Raw genomic sequence first — 16,707 nt, forward strand, 5'->3', positions numbered from 1 at the left:
CCACACATCTAGAACGATGGTGTGCGTTTCAATCTCTTTCTGTTTTTATTTAAATGCTTTTTTAAAATAGGCAACAAATATATATATATAATCAAAACAGAAATCCAAAAAAGAAAATCACATTATTTGTTCACTGTACATCATTCTTCTTGAGTTCCCTAGACTTCGCGCCACCCCATTGTGCATTTACTGATTATTTTATCTAGTGCGCTATTAATCTCCATTTTCTTTTTAATTTTTAGTAAAATATTCTCTTATAAATATCCATGGTAACACGGAAGTCATTCAAATCCTGCCACAGACTTTATAGAGACTTTTCCATCTCTTTCTTATTTATCCTTGATTTTAATTTTTGAACGTTTAAACGGCTGTTTTTAACCTTTTTTCCACGGATGCCTATATTCTTTTTTTGTCCGCAGCAGAGCATTGCATAATTTTTGGGTGAACAGTTTTACATAAACAAACGAGAGAGGCGCGTCTTCTTCTGCACCAGCCTCCGTAATTCCCAGGCTTTTTGCTCGTCCCGGCACCAGCTGACCACGCCCCCTTCCGACCGGCCACGCCCCCCGTGGAGGTCTCGCTCGGCTCTCGGAGACTCGGGAGGACCCGGCGCGGCCGCCGCGCGGTGCATGCTGGGGGTGGTGGTTTGCGCCCCAGGCGGAGAACTCCCACTCCCATCGGCCCCCGCGCCGCCCTTGTGGAGAGGAGGAGCGGGGGGGGGGGAGGAAACAGCTGGTGCAACGGCGGCGGCGGCGCAGCGACAGCGGCTTCGTGAGTCGGAGGGCAGCGAGAGAGCGAGCGAGCGCAGAGACCCAGGTGCGGATGCCAACGTGGCTAAGCAGCCCCGGAGGGTGACGCCAAGGGGGAGGCATGGCATGGCATGGGCGGGGGGCGTTCCAGAGCCGAGTGGCCCCGGGCTGGCCCTGCCTGCGGGAGAGGAGGCCCGTCGCAGCGAGGCCGTGGGGAGGTGGGCTCCCTCATATTCTCGTTCCCCAGGGGTGCCAGCCTCGTGCCAGAGTGGGGCACCCAAGTGTTGGCGGCTCAAATGCAGCCGCTGGGGCTCGGAGGTAGACTGCTCCTGCGCCTGGAGGCTCTGCCCTCCGTCCTGCAAGGAGGCTGCCTCAGGCTGAGCCCACCTTGCAGTGTCTTTCTTCCTCTCCTGCCAGCTGGGGCCTTTGGCAGGCATGACAGGGGCTTGCCTGTCTGTCAGGAATTTCTCTAGGGGCTTCTGTATGGTGGAACCTAAGGGGAAGCCCGGAAGCAGCTTGCAAAGGCAGCAGCCCCGCCACCGTTTGCTCCTCATCAGCGGCCCCTGGGAGGTAGACTGCCTCGGAATGAGGAGGCTCTATCTGGCTAGCACAGTTGAATGGGCTGCTTATCCTTTCTACATTTTTAAAGCTATGCAAGCCAGTGGCATCACCTCCTGAGGCTCTAGAGCAGGCTTCCTCAACCTCGACCCTCCAGATGTTTTTAGACTACAATTCCAATAAATTAATAATAATAATAATAATAATAATAATAATAATAATAATGGTTTCCCCAGCCACTCTGGGTGGCTTCCAACAGAACACCTATTAAGATAATCTATTAAATATTAAACGCTTCCCTAAACAGGGCTGCCTTCAGATGTCTCCTAAAAGTCTGATAGTTGTTTTTCTCTTTGACATCTGATGGGAGGGCATTCCACAGGGTGGGCGCCACTACCGAGAAGGCCCTCTGCCTGGTTCCCTGACCTTCATCCCTGACCACTGGTCCTGCTAGCTAGGGATCATGGGAGGTGTAGGCCAAAAACATCTGGAGGGCCGAGGTTGAGGAAGCCTGCACTAGAGACCCCGGCGTAAATTAATCTTGTGCTTGTTAGCCCTGCACCTAATTGCTTAACAAACCTGTTTTTAATTGTTTATGAGAAGGGGAAATGTTGGTCTCTGCATACCCCATAGATATATATATATATAAAATTTTTACACATCACCTGGGAAGACAGGTAAACTAATGATTCTTCAACATCACCTTCGTTGGACTGGTCATGTTGTGCGGATGCCCAATTATCGTCTTCCAAAGCAACTACTCTATTCTGAACTTAAAAATGGAAAGCGTAATGCTGGTGGTCAACAAAAGAGGGTTAAAGACTCTCTCAAGGCAAATCTAAAAAACGAATAATAATTGGGAAAGACTTGCCTGTGAGCACTCCAGATGGAGAGTAAAGGTAAAGGAACCCCTGACCATTAGGTCCAGGTGTGACCAACTCTGGGGTTGTTGCGCTCCTCTCGCATTATTGGCCAAGGGAGCCGGTGTACAGCTTCCAGGTCATGTGGCCAGCATGACAAAGCCGCTTCTGGCGAATAAGAGCAGCGCACGGAAACGCCATTTACCTTCCCACTGTAGCAGTACCTATTTATCTACTTGCACTTTGACGTACTTTCAAACTGCTAGGTTGGCAGGAGCTGGGACCAAGCAATGGGAGCTCACCCCGTCGCGGGGATTCGAACCGCCGACCTTCTGATTGGCAAGCCCTAGGCTCAGGGAGAATAGCCTTTACCAAAGGTGTCATGGGCTTTGAAGACACTCGAACTCAGGACGCAAGGGAGAAACGTGCTAAGAGGAAGGCACGCTTGGCAAACCCTCACCGGGACCAACTCCTGCCCAGAAACCAGTGTCCCCACTGTGGAAGGATGTGTGGATCCAGAATTGACCTCCGCAGTCACTTATGGACTCATTGTTAAAACTGTGTTTATGGAAGACAATCTTACTCGGCTACGAGGGTTTGCCAAAGAAGAAGACCCCACATAACATTTAATATAGTTATGCCTCTCTCCTTAATGGTCTTTCTCCCCCCCCCAAAAAAAAACCCCTCAAAGGCTCTTTTCCTTCCCTTCTGACTTTTTGAAATTTGATCTCCACGGGACTTTCCCACCCGGAGGCTTCAGGGGCGGCCACAAAGTCCTTGGAGGAAGGAAGGGAAGGGCACTCATGGGACAAATGGAAGCAAATAGCCGAGGATATTCTAGTGTGTCAGATCAGTTCTCAGCTCTGGAGTGTGTGGGAATCAAGGGAGTGTCGCAGAGCATGGGCAGAGTGCCTTTCCAGCATTTCCACTAGGTAATCCCATGGCTGGCTTCACCGCTTTGCCTGGGCGCTGCCTGCTTCCGAAACACGGCATTTAAGGCAGGCTTGCCTAGGTTTTTGGAGAAATTGCTACTGGGCAGCTGTTCTTATTAAAGCAAAGGATGTGCTTCAGAGAGCGCCATCCACTGGTGGTTGTGAATAGAGGCTGGAGGGGAGGAAAGGAAAGGAAGGCCTACCACATTGGTTCCACCAGGGACGGGGGCTGAGTTGTGGTGGCCCCTGAGAGCATGAGAGGGGCGTGCCCTGCTGCATGGACTGGCAAATGACTCAAAGGGGAGATGGGAAAGCGTTCAGGATGCGAGTCTGTGTGCACATTGCCTGGTGCTGATTCTGCCCCATCTGAAGGCGCAAGTCTGTGGGGGGAGGCCATCTGGAGGGTGAAGAGGGGACGAGCTGGCAACCAGCCTGCAATGGAGGAAAACATGTTGGGGAAGAGAAAGATTGAAGGGAAGAGGCTGTTCTCCCTCTCGCCCCCTACCCAAGCCTCGCTTGCTTATCAATGGATTGTAGAGTTGGAAGGGACCCCGTGGGTCATCTAGTCCAACCCCCGGCAATGTAGGAATCTCAGCCATAGCTGCCAAGTTTTCCCTTTTCTTGCGAGGAAGCCTATTCAGCATAAGGGAAAATCCCTTTAAAAAAGGGATAACTTGGCAGCTATGATCTCAGCTAAAGCCTCCCTGTCCAACTTCCTAGGAATGAGAGTCTACAACCTCCCAAGGGAGACCGTTCCACTGTCAAACTGCTCTTACTGTCAGAAAGTTCTTCCTGATGTTGAGTTGGAATCGCCTTTCTTGTAACTTGAAGCCATGGGTTCGAGTCCTGCCTCTCCCCCCCCCCCCCGGGAAGCAGGAGAAAACAAGCTGGCTCCATTTTAAAAAAATAATAAACATTTAAATGTTGAAACATATTCAAAGTAATAGATAAATATATATATATCCATTAAAAAGTATCTTTTTATAATATACTGAGATAAAACAGCTACTTCAGCTAAAAAAAGAGCAAACTCAGGGGGAATAAAATACAAGAAAATGAGAAATCTAAGGAAGGAGAAAATGAGAGAGAAGGAAAAGAAAGAAAGAAAAAACTAAAGATAGAGTACTGTAGAATAAAAGGACTGTCTGCTCTCTGCAGCTACATGTGATATCCAACCATTCTATCTACTATAACCCAGTATTTTTTTAGTCTTCAAACCCAGATATTACAACTTCATTTTCTCTTCCTCGCAAAAGGGCCATAAGAAATTCCAGATCCTTAACAAATGTTAGTAATGGTTTTTCTGCAATTAAACACGTTAGCTTTGCTGTCTCAACTAAGTCCCGTAATTTTATCAGCCATTCTTCTATAGCAGGCTTCCTCAACCTCGGCCCTCCAGATGTTTTTGGCCTACAACTCCCATGATCCCTAGCTAGCAGGACCAGTGGTCAGGGATGCTGGGAATTGTAGTCTCGAAACATCTGGAGGGCCGAGGTTGAGGAAGCCTGTTCTATAGTGTGCAAGGCTGTCTCTTTCCATCTTTGCGCTTGTTCCTTCTTCCATGTGACAGCCCTTCAGAAGATGGCTCTCATCTCCTCTTCTGCAGGCTAAACATCCCCAACTCCCTCAACCGTTCCTCATAAAGCTTGGGTTCCCAGACCTTGTAACATCTTGGTTGCCCTCCTCTGCACCCCTTCCAGCTTGTCAATATCCTTCGTCAACTGGGGTGCCCAGAACTAGACACATGACTCCAGGTGGGCTCTGACCAAGGCAGAATCGAGTGGGACTATCGCTTCCCTTGATCTGGACATTAGGCTTAGAATAGAACCATAGAGTTGGAAGAGACCACAAGGGGCCATCCAGTCCAACTCCCTGCCAAGCAGGAAACACCATCAAAGCATTCCTGACAGATGCCTGTCAAGCCTCTGCTTAAAGACCTCCAAAGAAGGAGACTCCACCACACTCCTTGGTAGCAAATTCCACTGCCGAACAGCTCTTACTGTCAGGAAGTTCTTCCTAATGTTTAGGTGGAATCTTCTTTCTTGTAGTTTGAATCCATTGAATCAATTGTCCGCTTCTCTGGAGCAGCAGAAAACAACCTTTCACCCTCCTCCATATGACATCCTTTTATATATTTGAACATGGCTATCATATCACCCCTTAACCTTCTCTTATCCAGGCTAAACATACCCAGCTCCCTAAGCCGTTCCTCATAAGGCATCGTTTCCAGGCCTTTGACCATTTTGGTTGCCCTCTTCTGGACACGGTTCCAGCTTGTCAGTATCCTTCTTGAACTGTGGTGCCCAGAACTGGCTTCTGTTGAGTCATGGTCAGCTTGGGGTCTGCTAAGACCCCTGTTTCCTTTTCACATGCACTGCTGGCAAGCCAGGTGTCCCTCCCCCCCCCCACATTACAGGGATGCCCTCAAAAGTTCCTTTGGTCAGAAACCCGCCTCCTCCCTCTTACGGCTGATCCTTGGGATGGGTGTGTGGAAGAGCCGCCCCGTTCTCACAACTCGAGTGTCACCGATCTCAGGTTCCTCAGCTTGCAGGTACCTTGGAGTCCGTTTCAGGCTCGTATTTCTCTCCTTGAATGTTTCTTCTGGAACCTGGCAGATGATAACAGATATAACTTTGCAGCCGCAAGCAGCATTTTCACTCCTGGCCAGTCCGAGTCAACTCTTTCCTGCCTGCCCTTTCATTGCCAAAGCCCCTGTAATTTTGCTTTTGTCCCAGGTTTGCTGTTTTTACTGAGTGTTGGGTCGGTGCCAGCGGCTCTTGCTTCTGGGGCACAATCTTGGTCTTTCCTGTCTTACGTGGAAGAAGCTGGTGGCAGTTGTGTGTCTAAGGCGCGCGCGGGGGGGGGGGGGGCGAGAGAGACCTCAGGCTTAGGGGGTCCACTTTGTGCATTTCCGCTATAACCTGCAAGATCCACCAACTGCAGCCTTGGTCGGAAACCCCACACACTATTCTGGGCATATATATTTTGAGTGCCACAAAGGAAGGGGGTTACCCCACACTTCCTTCATTTCCGCAGTGCAGAGGTGGAGAGTCGGAAATGCTTGCAGATCTACTGCAAATGACCCGGTTGAGCCAGATTTCTGCCCTGAACTGGCTGAAGTGTTGTGGCTTTGCAGCTTTGTTCCTCCTACCCCAGTGAGATGCAGTGGAGGCTATTCTACACAGCGGCTGCCTCTGGGCTTCTTCCACTGCCACCTGCCAGCCCCAGAGGAGCTTACTGTTTACTCTGGCAAGGTCTGTTCGTACTCCTTGAGGCGCCCACGGCTGAGGTGGGGGAACGGGCAAAAGGCAGCCTTGGCAGGGCCTGTTCAGCCTCGGAGCCTTTGGCCGGTGGGCGAATGCAGGGCTTCCAGAGTGATCCCTGTAGCCATGAGGACTAGAAGCTCCCTCAAGAAAGATCTGATGGGAGGGCTCAAGGTGAAGAGACTGCTGGGAGCAGAGGCTTTGTTTTGCAATTCTGTTTGAAGCAGCTCCTGCTTTTTAAGTTTGTTTCTGAAACCCACGATCTTTAAAGAGGGGGGGGGGTCCTGCCTCAAACAGCGCTGTCAGATGTTTTCCAAGTGTTTCCCGGTCTCTGAATTCGTGGTTGGCAGGCGCAAGGGATTTTGGCAGGTGGGCAGGGATTCTGTAAATCATGTGACATAATGATGTCACAGGATGAACAGGTGAATTTGCCCAGCCCACTTGTCAAAACTGTCTTATGTGGAGGGCACAGGGCACAATACTTTTTATTTATTTACTTATTCACATGATACCCTTGAAATTTTCCACCCAACATGTGCCAGGTTCTTCCCAGCACTGTGGAAACCTGTTTGTATTCAAACTATGTATGAGCCTCACTTTCCTTTCACAAGATGCCGACATGCGGAGCAAAAACCATGGAACTGCTGGGGGGCCCTACCTACTGGCTGATGGGGCAGCCTGCCCCAAAGGGCCCCCTCCCTCCTCCTTGCCCCTGAACCAGTGGCCAGTTTTTGCTTAGGCCGCGTGGAAGACGTGGGCTGGATCGCTTGCAAGGCTGCCCTGGCTCTGCTCCAGCTGCTTGCGAGGAGCCTGGCAAGTGCCGCGCGATGCAGGAGATCACTTGGGATTCAGGGCCTGCTTGCTGCAGGATGGTCTCCATGGCGCTTGGCTGCTGGCAGAGGAGCCCAGAGGCTCCCAGCGTTTGGCGAGGTTTTTGGCTCCCGTCCGGCAGCAGAAATCCTGGGAGCCTCTCTGCACAAAGGCGGTCTTTGTTCCGGGGCACTGAAAACGGCACTGCGGTCCAAGGTGGCTCTTGGTGTGTGTCAGTGTCCAGCAGTTTAAAAAAACAGCCCATCTCAGGCTGCAGGAGACCCTCCCTCCCCTTCCCTGAATCGTTTCCTCAATGGAAGTTGAGGTATTTGTTGTTGATAGAATCAGAGTCGGAAGGGACTGCGAGGGTCATCTACAGGGCTGTCTTTAGCAGATGTGGCGCCCGGGTGCAAATATCCACTCAGCGCCCCCAAATTACCACGGATGGGGGGGGGCGAAGCTGCGCACTGCTGCGGGAGAGCAATCCCCGCAGAGGCTTGGGAGGCAAGCTGCACCCCCGCCAGCCTTAGGGTTGACGGGGCACAGCTGGCGGGTGTGCAGGGAAAGGGGAGGCTGTCGGCAAAGCCGCACAGCTCCCCCAATCGCTGGGGCGCCCCTGAGAGGCTGGCGCCCTGGCACGACGCACCACTAAGCCGTATGGGAAAGATGGCTCTGGTCATCTAGTCCAACCCCCTGCAATGCAAAAAAAATTTGCCCAACATGGGGCTCAAACCCACGACCCTGAGATTAAGAGTCTCCTGCTCTACCCTAATATGTTGTTGTAGCATATTTATTCATATTTCACCTTTTCCCCTAACAGGGAGTCAAGGTGGCTTACAGATACAAATAGGAACAGCTCAAAGCATGGGGGGGGGGTCATTAAAAAACATTTAAACATAGCTAGAATTAAAGCCGTAGGTAGATATAGAGCAGGGGTCTGCAACCTGCGGCTCCGGAGCCGCATGTGGCTTTTTTACACCTTTGCTGCGGCTCCGGAGCGGATACGAGGGGAGGAGGCATCCGAGCCATGCGCCGCCTGAGCCATGCGGCGGCGCCCGCCATGCCCGCCAGACACTCGCGCGGTGCCCACCTCCGCTGGAGCACACAGCTGCGGCGGCGCGCTGTGCACCTGTGCCCCGCACGGCGCCCGCCGGAGTCCACAACTCCGCTGTGCGCATGCGCTGTGCAAAAAGGACGCAAGGTGACGTTAGCAGCCCAGGGAGCTTGGTCGGCCCCCTCCCTGCATCAGCCCCTCCCCGCCGCATTTCTGCAGCCAATAGGCTCATGGGGGGCGGGGGCAGAGTTATTTATTTTTTTAAACGGGCGCGCTTCTTCCCGCCCAGCAGCAGAAAAGGCTTGCGGGCTCGGAGCGCGTGTTTGCTGCTGCTGCTCCTGCCTGCGGCCTGCCTGTGGCCTCCTGCCGGCCTGGTCAGGAGATTGAGGTAGATGTATTAATCAATGGGTTGATTCAATATGAGGAAATTTTATAAGTTCACTTGATGGGAGCAACACACATGAAACCATAAGGTGTCCTAATAAGGGAGCCAGAGTTTTGCCCATTCCCAGTAATCAAGGCAGCCCAAACTCAAAGTTATTTTTATAATGACGAGGATGACATTGGGCCCTCATTATTAATTATTGTTTACATCAGGCACTGATTTATGGTACACTGGGGCCCTGATTAATTTTCTATGGCATTTTGGGGCATTGATTATTGGGCATAGCAAATTTTGCTCTGGGGCCCTCTGATTTCTAATTACGTCCCTGTTTTGCGGCTCCCAGTTTATTTTTTTTCTTCGGAAATGGGTCCAAGTGGCTCTTTTTGTCTTAAAGGTTGCAGACCCCTGATATAGAGGATCTATTACAACTAATTACAAGAGAAACGGCCACGGTTCCAGTCCTTTCCTTAACAGCCTTCCCCTGCTGGAGGAAGGAGCGCAAGGAAAGAGGCAGACTTTGCTTCTTCTTCTGCCAGGAATCCAGCAGAAAAGCAGGCGGAGAAACTGGAGCCGCGAAGCCCTGGCTCTCCGGTGCCTGGTTGGTTCCCAGCGAGGCTGGCCTGCTTTCCTGGCTGCATCACGTGGCGCCACTGAGATCACGCAGTGGAAGGAGCCGCGCTTGTGGCAAGTGACTCTCTGGCTGCCCTTCTGCGGCTGCCAGGCCTTGTGCAGCGGAGAGGGGACAGGGGGCCCTTCTCTGACCCCGGCTGAGCCTGGCCTCCTCCTCTCCACCTCTGGATCTGCCAGCGCATCCTCCCTGTGTCCGCCAGCCCTGCATCTGCAGCTCGGGGGGGGGGGGGAAGGGAGGGAGCATCCCGGTGGTGCCTTCAGGAGGCTCCTCTTCGCAGCCGACTTGTGGCCGGGGACGTGGAGCTGAGCCCTGGATGCGGCAGAGGGCAGGATCCCAGCAGGTTTGTCTCACAGCAGCTGCTCACGGTTGCCTTCCTCCTCTGAGCTGGACAGAGGCGGCTGTGGGCAAAGATGGGATCCTGCAGATGGGATAGTTTCAGGGGGCCTCTTGCCTTGGAAGGAGCCCTTTGGGGGGGGCACTGCTGGGTTTTCAGCGCTGTCCAGATGTGTACACCAGAAGCTTTGAGGATGATGCTTGGGCTATCGGGGTCGTGGCTACCGGTCAAGAAAGGCCGCTCTCCGCAATCGGTGGCGGGAGGTTTTTTTTTGTTTTTGTTGTTTTGCTATGTTTGTGGGTTTCTCTCTGTTCGCTGCTCTCTGTCCTGGGTGCAAGGCAGGGCAGGAGGCAGCCGCAACTGGATCCTGGCACCTGAGTCTGGGAAACGAAACCGGTTGCGCAGGTCATTGGGTAGCAACTGCCTCTCACCAAGGGGGGGGCCTGCTTATACCACCACCATGGGCTAGTCTCCCCCACCCCCTGGGCCTCTTATTTTACTATAACTTCTAAAGTGAGAAGTGTGGACAGTAGATCCCACTGTAAAATGTGTAAATGGGAACTCTAGCAAAAAGCCTGAGTTTTGTTTTGTTTTGTTTTTTAAAGTGTTAATTTGGGGGTGTTCAGGATGGTGGGGGTAGGCCTATGGGACTCCCTGCCTATTGATATCAATCTGGAGCCTGCACTGTACTTTTAAAGGCAAGGCTTGTTTGGACAGGCTGACTCAGATGCCAAGAAAGCGGATGCGAATTTTCATCTGTTTTACTATCTTAGCTTTTTGTATGCTTTTATTCCCCCCCCCTTTTGTAAACCACATTGTGGTTTGTTTGTTTACAGTCAAGCAGTGTATAAATGTTATACCATAAATAAATATGTGGGGCAGGGGGCGGGGGCAGGCTCCATAGTCACAGGGAAGGCAGAGCCCTGGGCAGGGGGCAGCCATTGATCTTGGCCCCCCCCCCTCCCTGCAGACTTCAATGCTCTTCTCTGAGGCTGAGCCAGGACTGGGAATTGGGGCCCTTGATTCCCAGGACACACAACCCGCCTGGTCTTGCCTGTGGGACTGATTTTCCTCGCCCGCCCCCCAATGGCATGGTTGCAGCATCCCACCCACCAAGCCCTCTCCTTCCTTCTCCATCACTGTACAGTTCTGGCCACCTCAGCCCCAAAATGGGTATCGTAGAACTTGAAAAGGTTCAGAGAAGGGCACCCAAGAGGACAGACAGGGGTGGAGTGACTTTCCAATGGAAAAAGGTCGCAGGGTTTGGGACCTTTTAGTTTAGAGAAAAGGCGAGTCACGGGCGACAGGACAGAAGTGTAAAAAACTATGGAGTACGTGGATAGAGAAAAAATGTTCTCCTTCTCTCAAAACCCCAGAACTCGTGGACACCCAGTGAAGCAGGTGGTTGGGAGATTCATGAGAAACAAAATAAAGTCCTCCTCCTCCTCCTCCTCCTCCTCCTCCTCCTCCTCACAGCACATAGTTAAACTATGGAACTTGCTGCCACAAGAGCCAGTGACAGCCACCAACCTGGGTGGCTGTAAGAGGATGAGGCAAATTCATGGAGAAGAGGGTTGTCGGAGGTGTCTAACAGCCCCCATGGCTTTGCTGTGCCTCCGCGGTGGGCGGCCGCAGTGCTGCTGAATGCCAGCAGCTGGGAATTGCAGGTGTGCTTTTGGGCTTCCCTTTGGGGCATCTGTTTGGCCCCTGCGAGGACAGGAAGGATGTGTGGTCAGGATGAGCCATTCTTCTAAGTTCCCTCCGTCACTCTCTTTCTCCTCCAGGCCAGCCGTAAAGCATGTCGTCAAGTGACCCACCTCCACCCTATCCGGGGGGACCTTCTGCCCCACTCATAGAAGAGAAGGATGGCTACCTTTACCCAGCAGGTAAGGGCATGGGAAGGGAGAAGAGTGGGGAGCGCTGCTTAGGCCAATAATCGCCTCCCCTTCTGCGTCCAGAGAGGAGCTTCCTGGAGACTTTCTTGCACATCCTCTGGAGGCTGCTGGGGAGTTTCGGAGGGTCTTGTCCAGCTGAGATTGAGCCGGATGGGGGGGAGGGGGGGCTGGTCCTTGCAGGTCACTCTCCGCAGTCCTGGGAAAGGGTTTGCCTTGTGCTCCGCAGATGGAGACATTCCCCTTGCTTTCCATTAATTTTGGGTTCATTTTCCCTTGTGTCGAAATGCACAGTTGCAAAACATTTTGCTTCATATAAGCGTATTTCCATAAAAACAAACATTTAAACTGGTTCTCGAGGGGATATGGTAATAATTACACGGCTTAACAAGCTGAAATGGCAAGCTGGGCATGTGGATTAGCCTGTTTCTCTTTTGGCGCCCTTGTCCTCCTGCAGGTGGAGTCTCGCCCACAATGGTGCAGCCACAAGGATCCCCGCAGCCCCCGATGGATATCGGACCCCCGCCGTACGAGCCTTCACCGCACATGGGCATCGATGGCTCGGTGCCCTACATGCCACCTGGTGAGTTGGGGTTGGGTGGGCAGAAGGACGACCCCTTGATGGGTACACCTCCCTTGGGCAGGGCAGGAGTGGGTGGGTGAGGCTGTGTGTGTTCTGCCATAAAGCATCATTTCAGGAGCTGCCTGGTGGCCAGGAGGGTAAGCATCATGGGCTGGCAGGATGCCGAGAAGTGGGGGACCCCCAAAGGCTGGGGGTGACAGCTCAGAGGCTGGGGATTGGTGGCGGGGTGACAGTGGGTGCTCAGGGGGAGAAGAGGAAGCAAGACGTGTCGGAAACAGAAGAGGCAACAGGGTTTAGTGAGCGGGAAGAGGCTGCGGCAGAGAGCAGTCCAGACTCAGAGGCAACAGCGGAGGCGGGAGAGAAGGCGGCCAAGGGGCAGAGAGGAACCAGGCTGCTAAAGAATCCAGTGAGCCCCTCCGGCTACTACCAGCTCCCCTCCCTGCTTGTCTCTAAGAACACACAGAGAAATGAAAAGAGCAGGGCTTGGTTGTGTGCAGGCGCAGTCTCCGATTACTTAAGGGGGAGAGACCTGGAGAGGAGGGGAGTTGGGCAGCAGTGGGAAGACCTGCAATCTTTGCCACTGCCTCATAGGAGCAAGGCCTACTGGGAAGAGTTGCTGTGACCACTAGGCCTGCGCTGCTTTGGTTTCCTTGAATAAAGCGTTAACTATTGCTGACCGTTCCCTGACTCCGGCTCCTGACAGCAAGGCAGCTCCATCCAGAATGGCAGAGAAAGGAGTCTGCTGTTGACCACAGGGTTCTTCCTTTGGGGCAAGGGCACTAGGTCCTGTTTGGAGTCGTAGGGAGGCGGGCAGCTATGCTGGCACTGGTCCTGTGCCCATCTGGGAGCAAGGGGACCTTTAAAGCCCTAAATGGCCTCGGTCCAGTATACCTGAAGGAGCGTCTCCATCTCCATCGTTCTGCCCGGACACTGAGGTCCAGCACCGAGGGCCTTCTGGCGGTTCCCTCGTTGCGAGAAGCCAAGTTGCAGGGAACTAGGCAGAGGGCCTTCTCGGTGGTGGCGCCTGCCCTCCCACCAGATGTCAAAGAGGAAAACAACTACCAGACTTTTAGAAGACATCTGAAGGCAGCCCTGTTCAGGGAGGCTTTTAATGTTTAATAGATTACTGTGTTTTATTTTTTCTGTTGGAAGCCGCCCAGAGTGGCTGGGGAAACCCAGCCAGATGGGCGGGGTATAAATAATAAATTATTATTGTTATAAGGGGTGCCCATGCCCAGCGAGTGCTCCCCTTTCATGTGCTTTCCTTCCAGGAGGCTACTACATGCCCCCAGGACCACATCCCCCCATGGGCTACTACCCTCCGGCAGGCCCCTACGCCCCTGCGGGGGGCCAGACGGCCACGGTGCTGGTGCCCTCGGGGGCCGCGGCCACCGTGACCGTCCTGCAGGGCGAGATCTTCCAGGCCGCCCCCGTCCCGACTGTCTGCCCGCACTGCCAGCAGGCCATCACCACCAAGATCACGCACGAGATCGGCCTCATGAACTTCCTGCTGGGCTTCTTCTGCTGCTTTGTGGGGTAAGTGAGGGAGGCAGGCCGGCAGGCAGGGGCTGGGTCTCATCCTGCGGCTCCTTCTCGCTCACTTGCCGTTCTACGTCGCTTTCCAGAGTGGCTTACAAATAGCAAATAACAGCAACGGAGGAGAATGTCGCAGGTACCGCATAAATCAGGCATCCCCAAACTGCGGCCCTCCAGATGTTTTGGCCTACAACTCCCATGATCCCTAGCTAACAAGACCAGTGGTCAGGGAAGATGGGAATTGTAGTCCAAAACATCTGGAGGGCCGAAGTTTGGGGATGCCTGGCATAAATCATACAGTATAATTAACAAATGCTCAGCCACACAGTTATCATCATGACACTATCTATTGGCAAAACCAGCAACTAAAAAACAAGGTAGGCACTATGAAATTCACCCACCCACCTCCATGACTCATAATCTTTCGCTTTATCTAGTGGTTCCCAATTAGCTAAGTATTGCAGAACAAGGTGTATGAACAAGGTGGTCATATGTTTAAAGCCCTAAATCTCCGAGGACCAGCTCCTTCCTCACGGACCCTCTCAGGTGCTAGGATGAGCAGAGGGGGCCCTCTTGGTAGTTCCACCACCCTCCTTCCCCCCCCCCCGAGCTGTGGGACTTCCTCCCCAAAGAGGCGCACCTGATCCCTTCAAGGTACAAGTTTTCTTGTATGCTTCAGTCGCTCCTCTTTTCGCCTTTTGATACTCGGTACCCATATATTTCAGGACCCACCCTATTCTTGCGATTGCAATTTGTTTTAAATCGTTCTGATTGTTATCTTCAAATCTTGTCACCTGCCCTGGGCGAATCAATTAAATTATTAATAAAAGGAGTATATTAGGATAATTGTTAACATCAGCTGACAATGTTTTTTTGTTTTCTCTCCCTGCCCCCCAATAAATTTGCAAATAAAGAATAGGGGGGAAGGGAGGGCAGTTGTGATTACAGTGCTTGCCGGTGTCTGAGCTGGCTGAAATGGAGAGTTTGCAATAAGCTCAGCATCTGCCTTCTGTGCCAACTTCTAAATGCCTGCTGAAATCTTATCTATTCCTCCAGGCCTGGGCAGGCCATTAAGAACACACCCTTCCACAATGGTCTACTGCTGCCTGGTTTTTCTTTTGCTTTCAACGTGCTTCTATTTTTTAGGATTTTACTGTATGATATGATGGTTCTTGCATTGTTGTCAACCGCTGTGATATATTTCTCCAACACAACGGCATTGAAATATTTTTATAAATGAGCTTTTCCTGCTGGGGTCTGGCTAGCTCCCGCCCCCCGCAGGAGCACGGAAATGGGGCGTTTGGCTGGGATTTGACTGGGTGAGGAGGTGGGTGTGCCATTGGCGCTGCTTGGGATTTTCCAACCTGCCTGTTGGCCTCACTGCGGGCACCTACTCTCCTCTCCTCTCCCCCCCTTCAGGTGCGACCTGGGCTGCTGCCTGATCCCCTGCCTGATAGACGAGTTCAAGGATGTGACACACACCTGCCCCAACTGCAAGGCCTACATCTACACGTACAAGCGCATGTGCTAGCAGTGCCCGCTGGGCCAGGAGACGTCCACCCCCCTCCTCGCGCCGCTGGCCTGACTCACCTGTGCCCAATGCTCCCCCCTGCTTGTGTCTTCCCTCCTCCCTCCTGCACAGAGAGCTTTGAAGGCCTCAGGACTGCGGGGTCCCTGGGGCTGCCCGGGGAAGCTGCAGGGCGGGCGCCACAACCGCCAGGCGGGCGAGCCATGGCCAGCCTCCCCCCCCTCTCATGTGCATGTGTGGGCTCCCTGCCTCTAGCACCTCTTCGTTAGGATCTGGCCGCATGATTCCCACGGGCATCTTGTTGGCCAGTGAGACCGGGATGCTGGACTAGAAGGGCCATGGGCTGCCATGACGTGTGAGGAAGTCCGCATCCGTGTGGGGCACCTCCCTGGGATGGTGAGGAAGGGGGCCAAGGCCTGGTGTGTTTGCTTTCTTGACTTCTCCTTGGAGTGGCAGGCAAGGTGCTGCAGACCTCCCTTGTCCCCAAAGGTGTGGCATGAATCATGGGGCATGTTGGGTGGTTTTTGTTTAAAGGAAAACCTCGGCCGTTGTGCTTGGGGGGGCTGCTGCTGCCCCTCTTCCTTTTGCACCCTGCCAAAAGCTACTCTACTGTTTTGAGAGGGCAGGGGAGAGGGCAGAGGCCAGCTTGGGCCCCTGAGGAAGTAGTCCCTTCCTCTCCTCATCCCCCCCGTGAGCTTCGCTGCCTCCACAAGGCTCTTCTGCACCCCTTGCCCAGCTTCCTCCCCCGTCATTGGTGGTGGGGGCTGTGCTCTGGGCCGTGTCCCTACGCCAGTCTTCTTTGCCTCTCCTTGGCGTATGAAGGCCAAGAGACGGCCCAGGAGACCCCTGTATCCAGGCCCCTCTCCCCACATGTAAATACCTTGTCTAATCGGAATCTGCTTGTCCGAGTTCTGTTCTGTGATGTGGTTCGTTTCCCCCCCGTTTGTATTAAAGCTCTTAACTGTGACTTAACAGAAATGTGAAAGCCCTGTGCACACCTCCGCCCCCCGTCCCCCCAGTTTTGCACTAATTCCTCCAGAAAAGCCACTACGTTGCATGGATGAGCAACAGGACAAAGCAAGGCCGAGAGGGCTTGTCCTGAGATTCCACGCAGAGGGGGCTCAAGTCCATTGCCAAATGCTCCGTTTCAATGGCGGGTATCACCTTAGTTTGGCATGTGTCCCCCCCCCTTCCTGATGCTGTGCCTCCAGCGTGCGTGGCCTCCCACCCCCTTAAGACACAGGTCCACGCCCTCTGGCGCCCTGCCCTGGGTGCCTCGTCCGTCCCAAGGGCTGCTGCATAGGAAGACCTGAGGAATGCAAAAAGGCTCTTGGCTCTGAACACAACACTACGGAGGCATCTATGAAGTATTTTGATCCAGCAGGGAGCTTCATGCTCTTTCTCAGAGGCAACCTGTTGATGCTTTTCCATGTTTCTATATAATTAAAATACAGACCCACAAGACTCTCTGTGTTTTTGTGCGAGAGAGAGAGACCTGTTGTGATTGCAGGTAGGGTACCAGGCAGAGGTCACTGGGTGGGTATACTTCCTGGTCTTTGCAGAAAGACCGAGATGTATTTGGTGGAGGTGGG

At 53.0% G+C, this 16,707-nt stretch overlaps 1 protein-coding gene across 2 annotated transcripts; it reads left to right on the plus strand.

The window, feature by feature from the left end:
* The first annotated feature begins 694 nt into the window (after positions 1–694).
* Positions 695–16,577, plus strand: CDIP1 (cell death inducing p53 target 1). 2 transcript variants are annotated; one of them, XM_035132215.3, is made up of 5 exons: positions 695–816; positions 11,361–11,462; positions 11,926–12,051; positions 13,323–13,587; positions 15,007–16,577. In XM_035132215.3, the coding sequence occupies exons 2-5, from the start codon at positions 11,375–11,377 to the stop codon at positions 15,116–15,118; spliced, it is 591 nt and encodes a 196-aa protein (XP_034988106.1). In that variant the 5' UTR covers positions 695–816; positions 11,361–11,374; the 3' UTR covers positions 15,119–16,577. The 2 variants fall into 2 exon arrangements, with proteins under 2 accessions (XP_034988106.1, XP_088513452.1); XM_088657326.1 differs by lacking the exon at positions 695–816 and adding an exon at positions 9,264–9,582.
* The last annotated feature ends 130 nt before the right edge of the window (positions 16,578–16,707 follow it).

This window comes from Zootoca vivipara, chromosome 13 (assembly GCF_965207765.1).
Source record: "Zootoca vivipara chromosome 13, rZooViv2.hap1.1, whole genome shotgun sequence".
Classification (NCBI taxonomy): Eukaryota; Metazoa; Chordata; class Lepidosauria; order Squamata; family Lacertidae; genus Zootoca; species Zootoca vivipara.

What these genes read in the sequence shown, in the direction of transcription:
- CDIP1 (XM_035132215.3), top strand. Translation starts at nt 11,375, where the DNA reads ATGTCGTCAAGTGACCCACCTCCACCCTATCCGGGGGGACCTTCTGCC. An exon ending in TGGCTACCTTTACCCAGCAG is followed by an intron (nt 11,463 to 11,925) that starts GTAAGGGCATGG and finishes GTCCTCCTGCAG; the next exon opens with GTGGAGTCTCGCCCACAATG. An exon ending in TTCTTCTGCTGCTTTGTGGG is followed by an intron (nt 13,588 to 15,006) that starts GTAAGTGAGGGA and finishes CCCCCCCTTCAG; the next exon opens with GTGCGACCTGGGCTGCTGCC.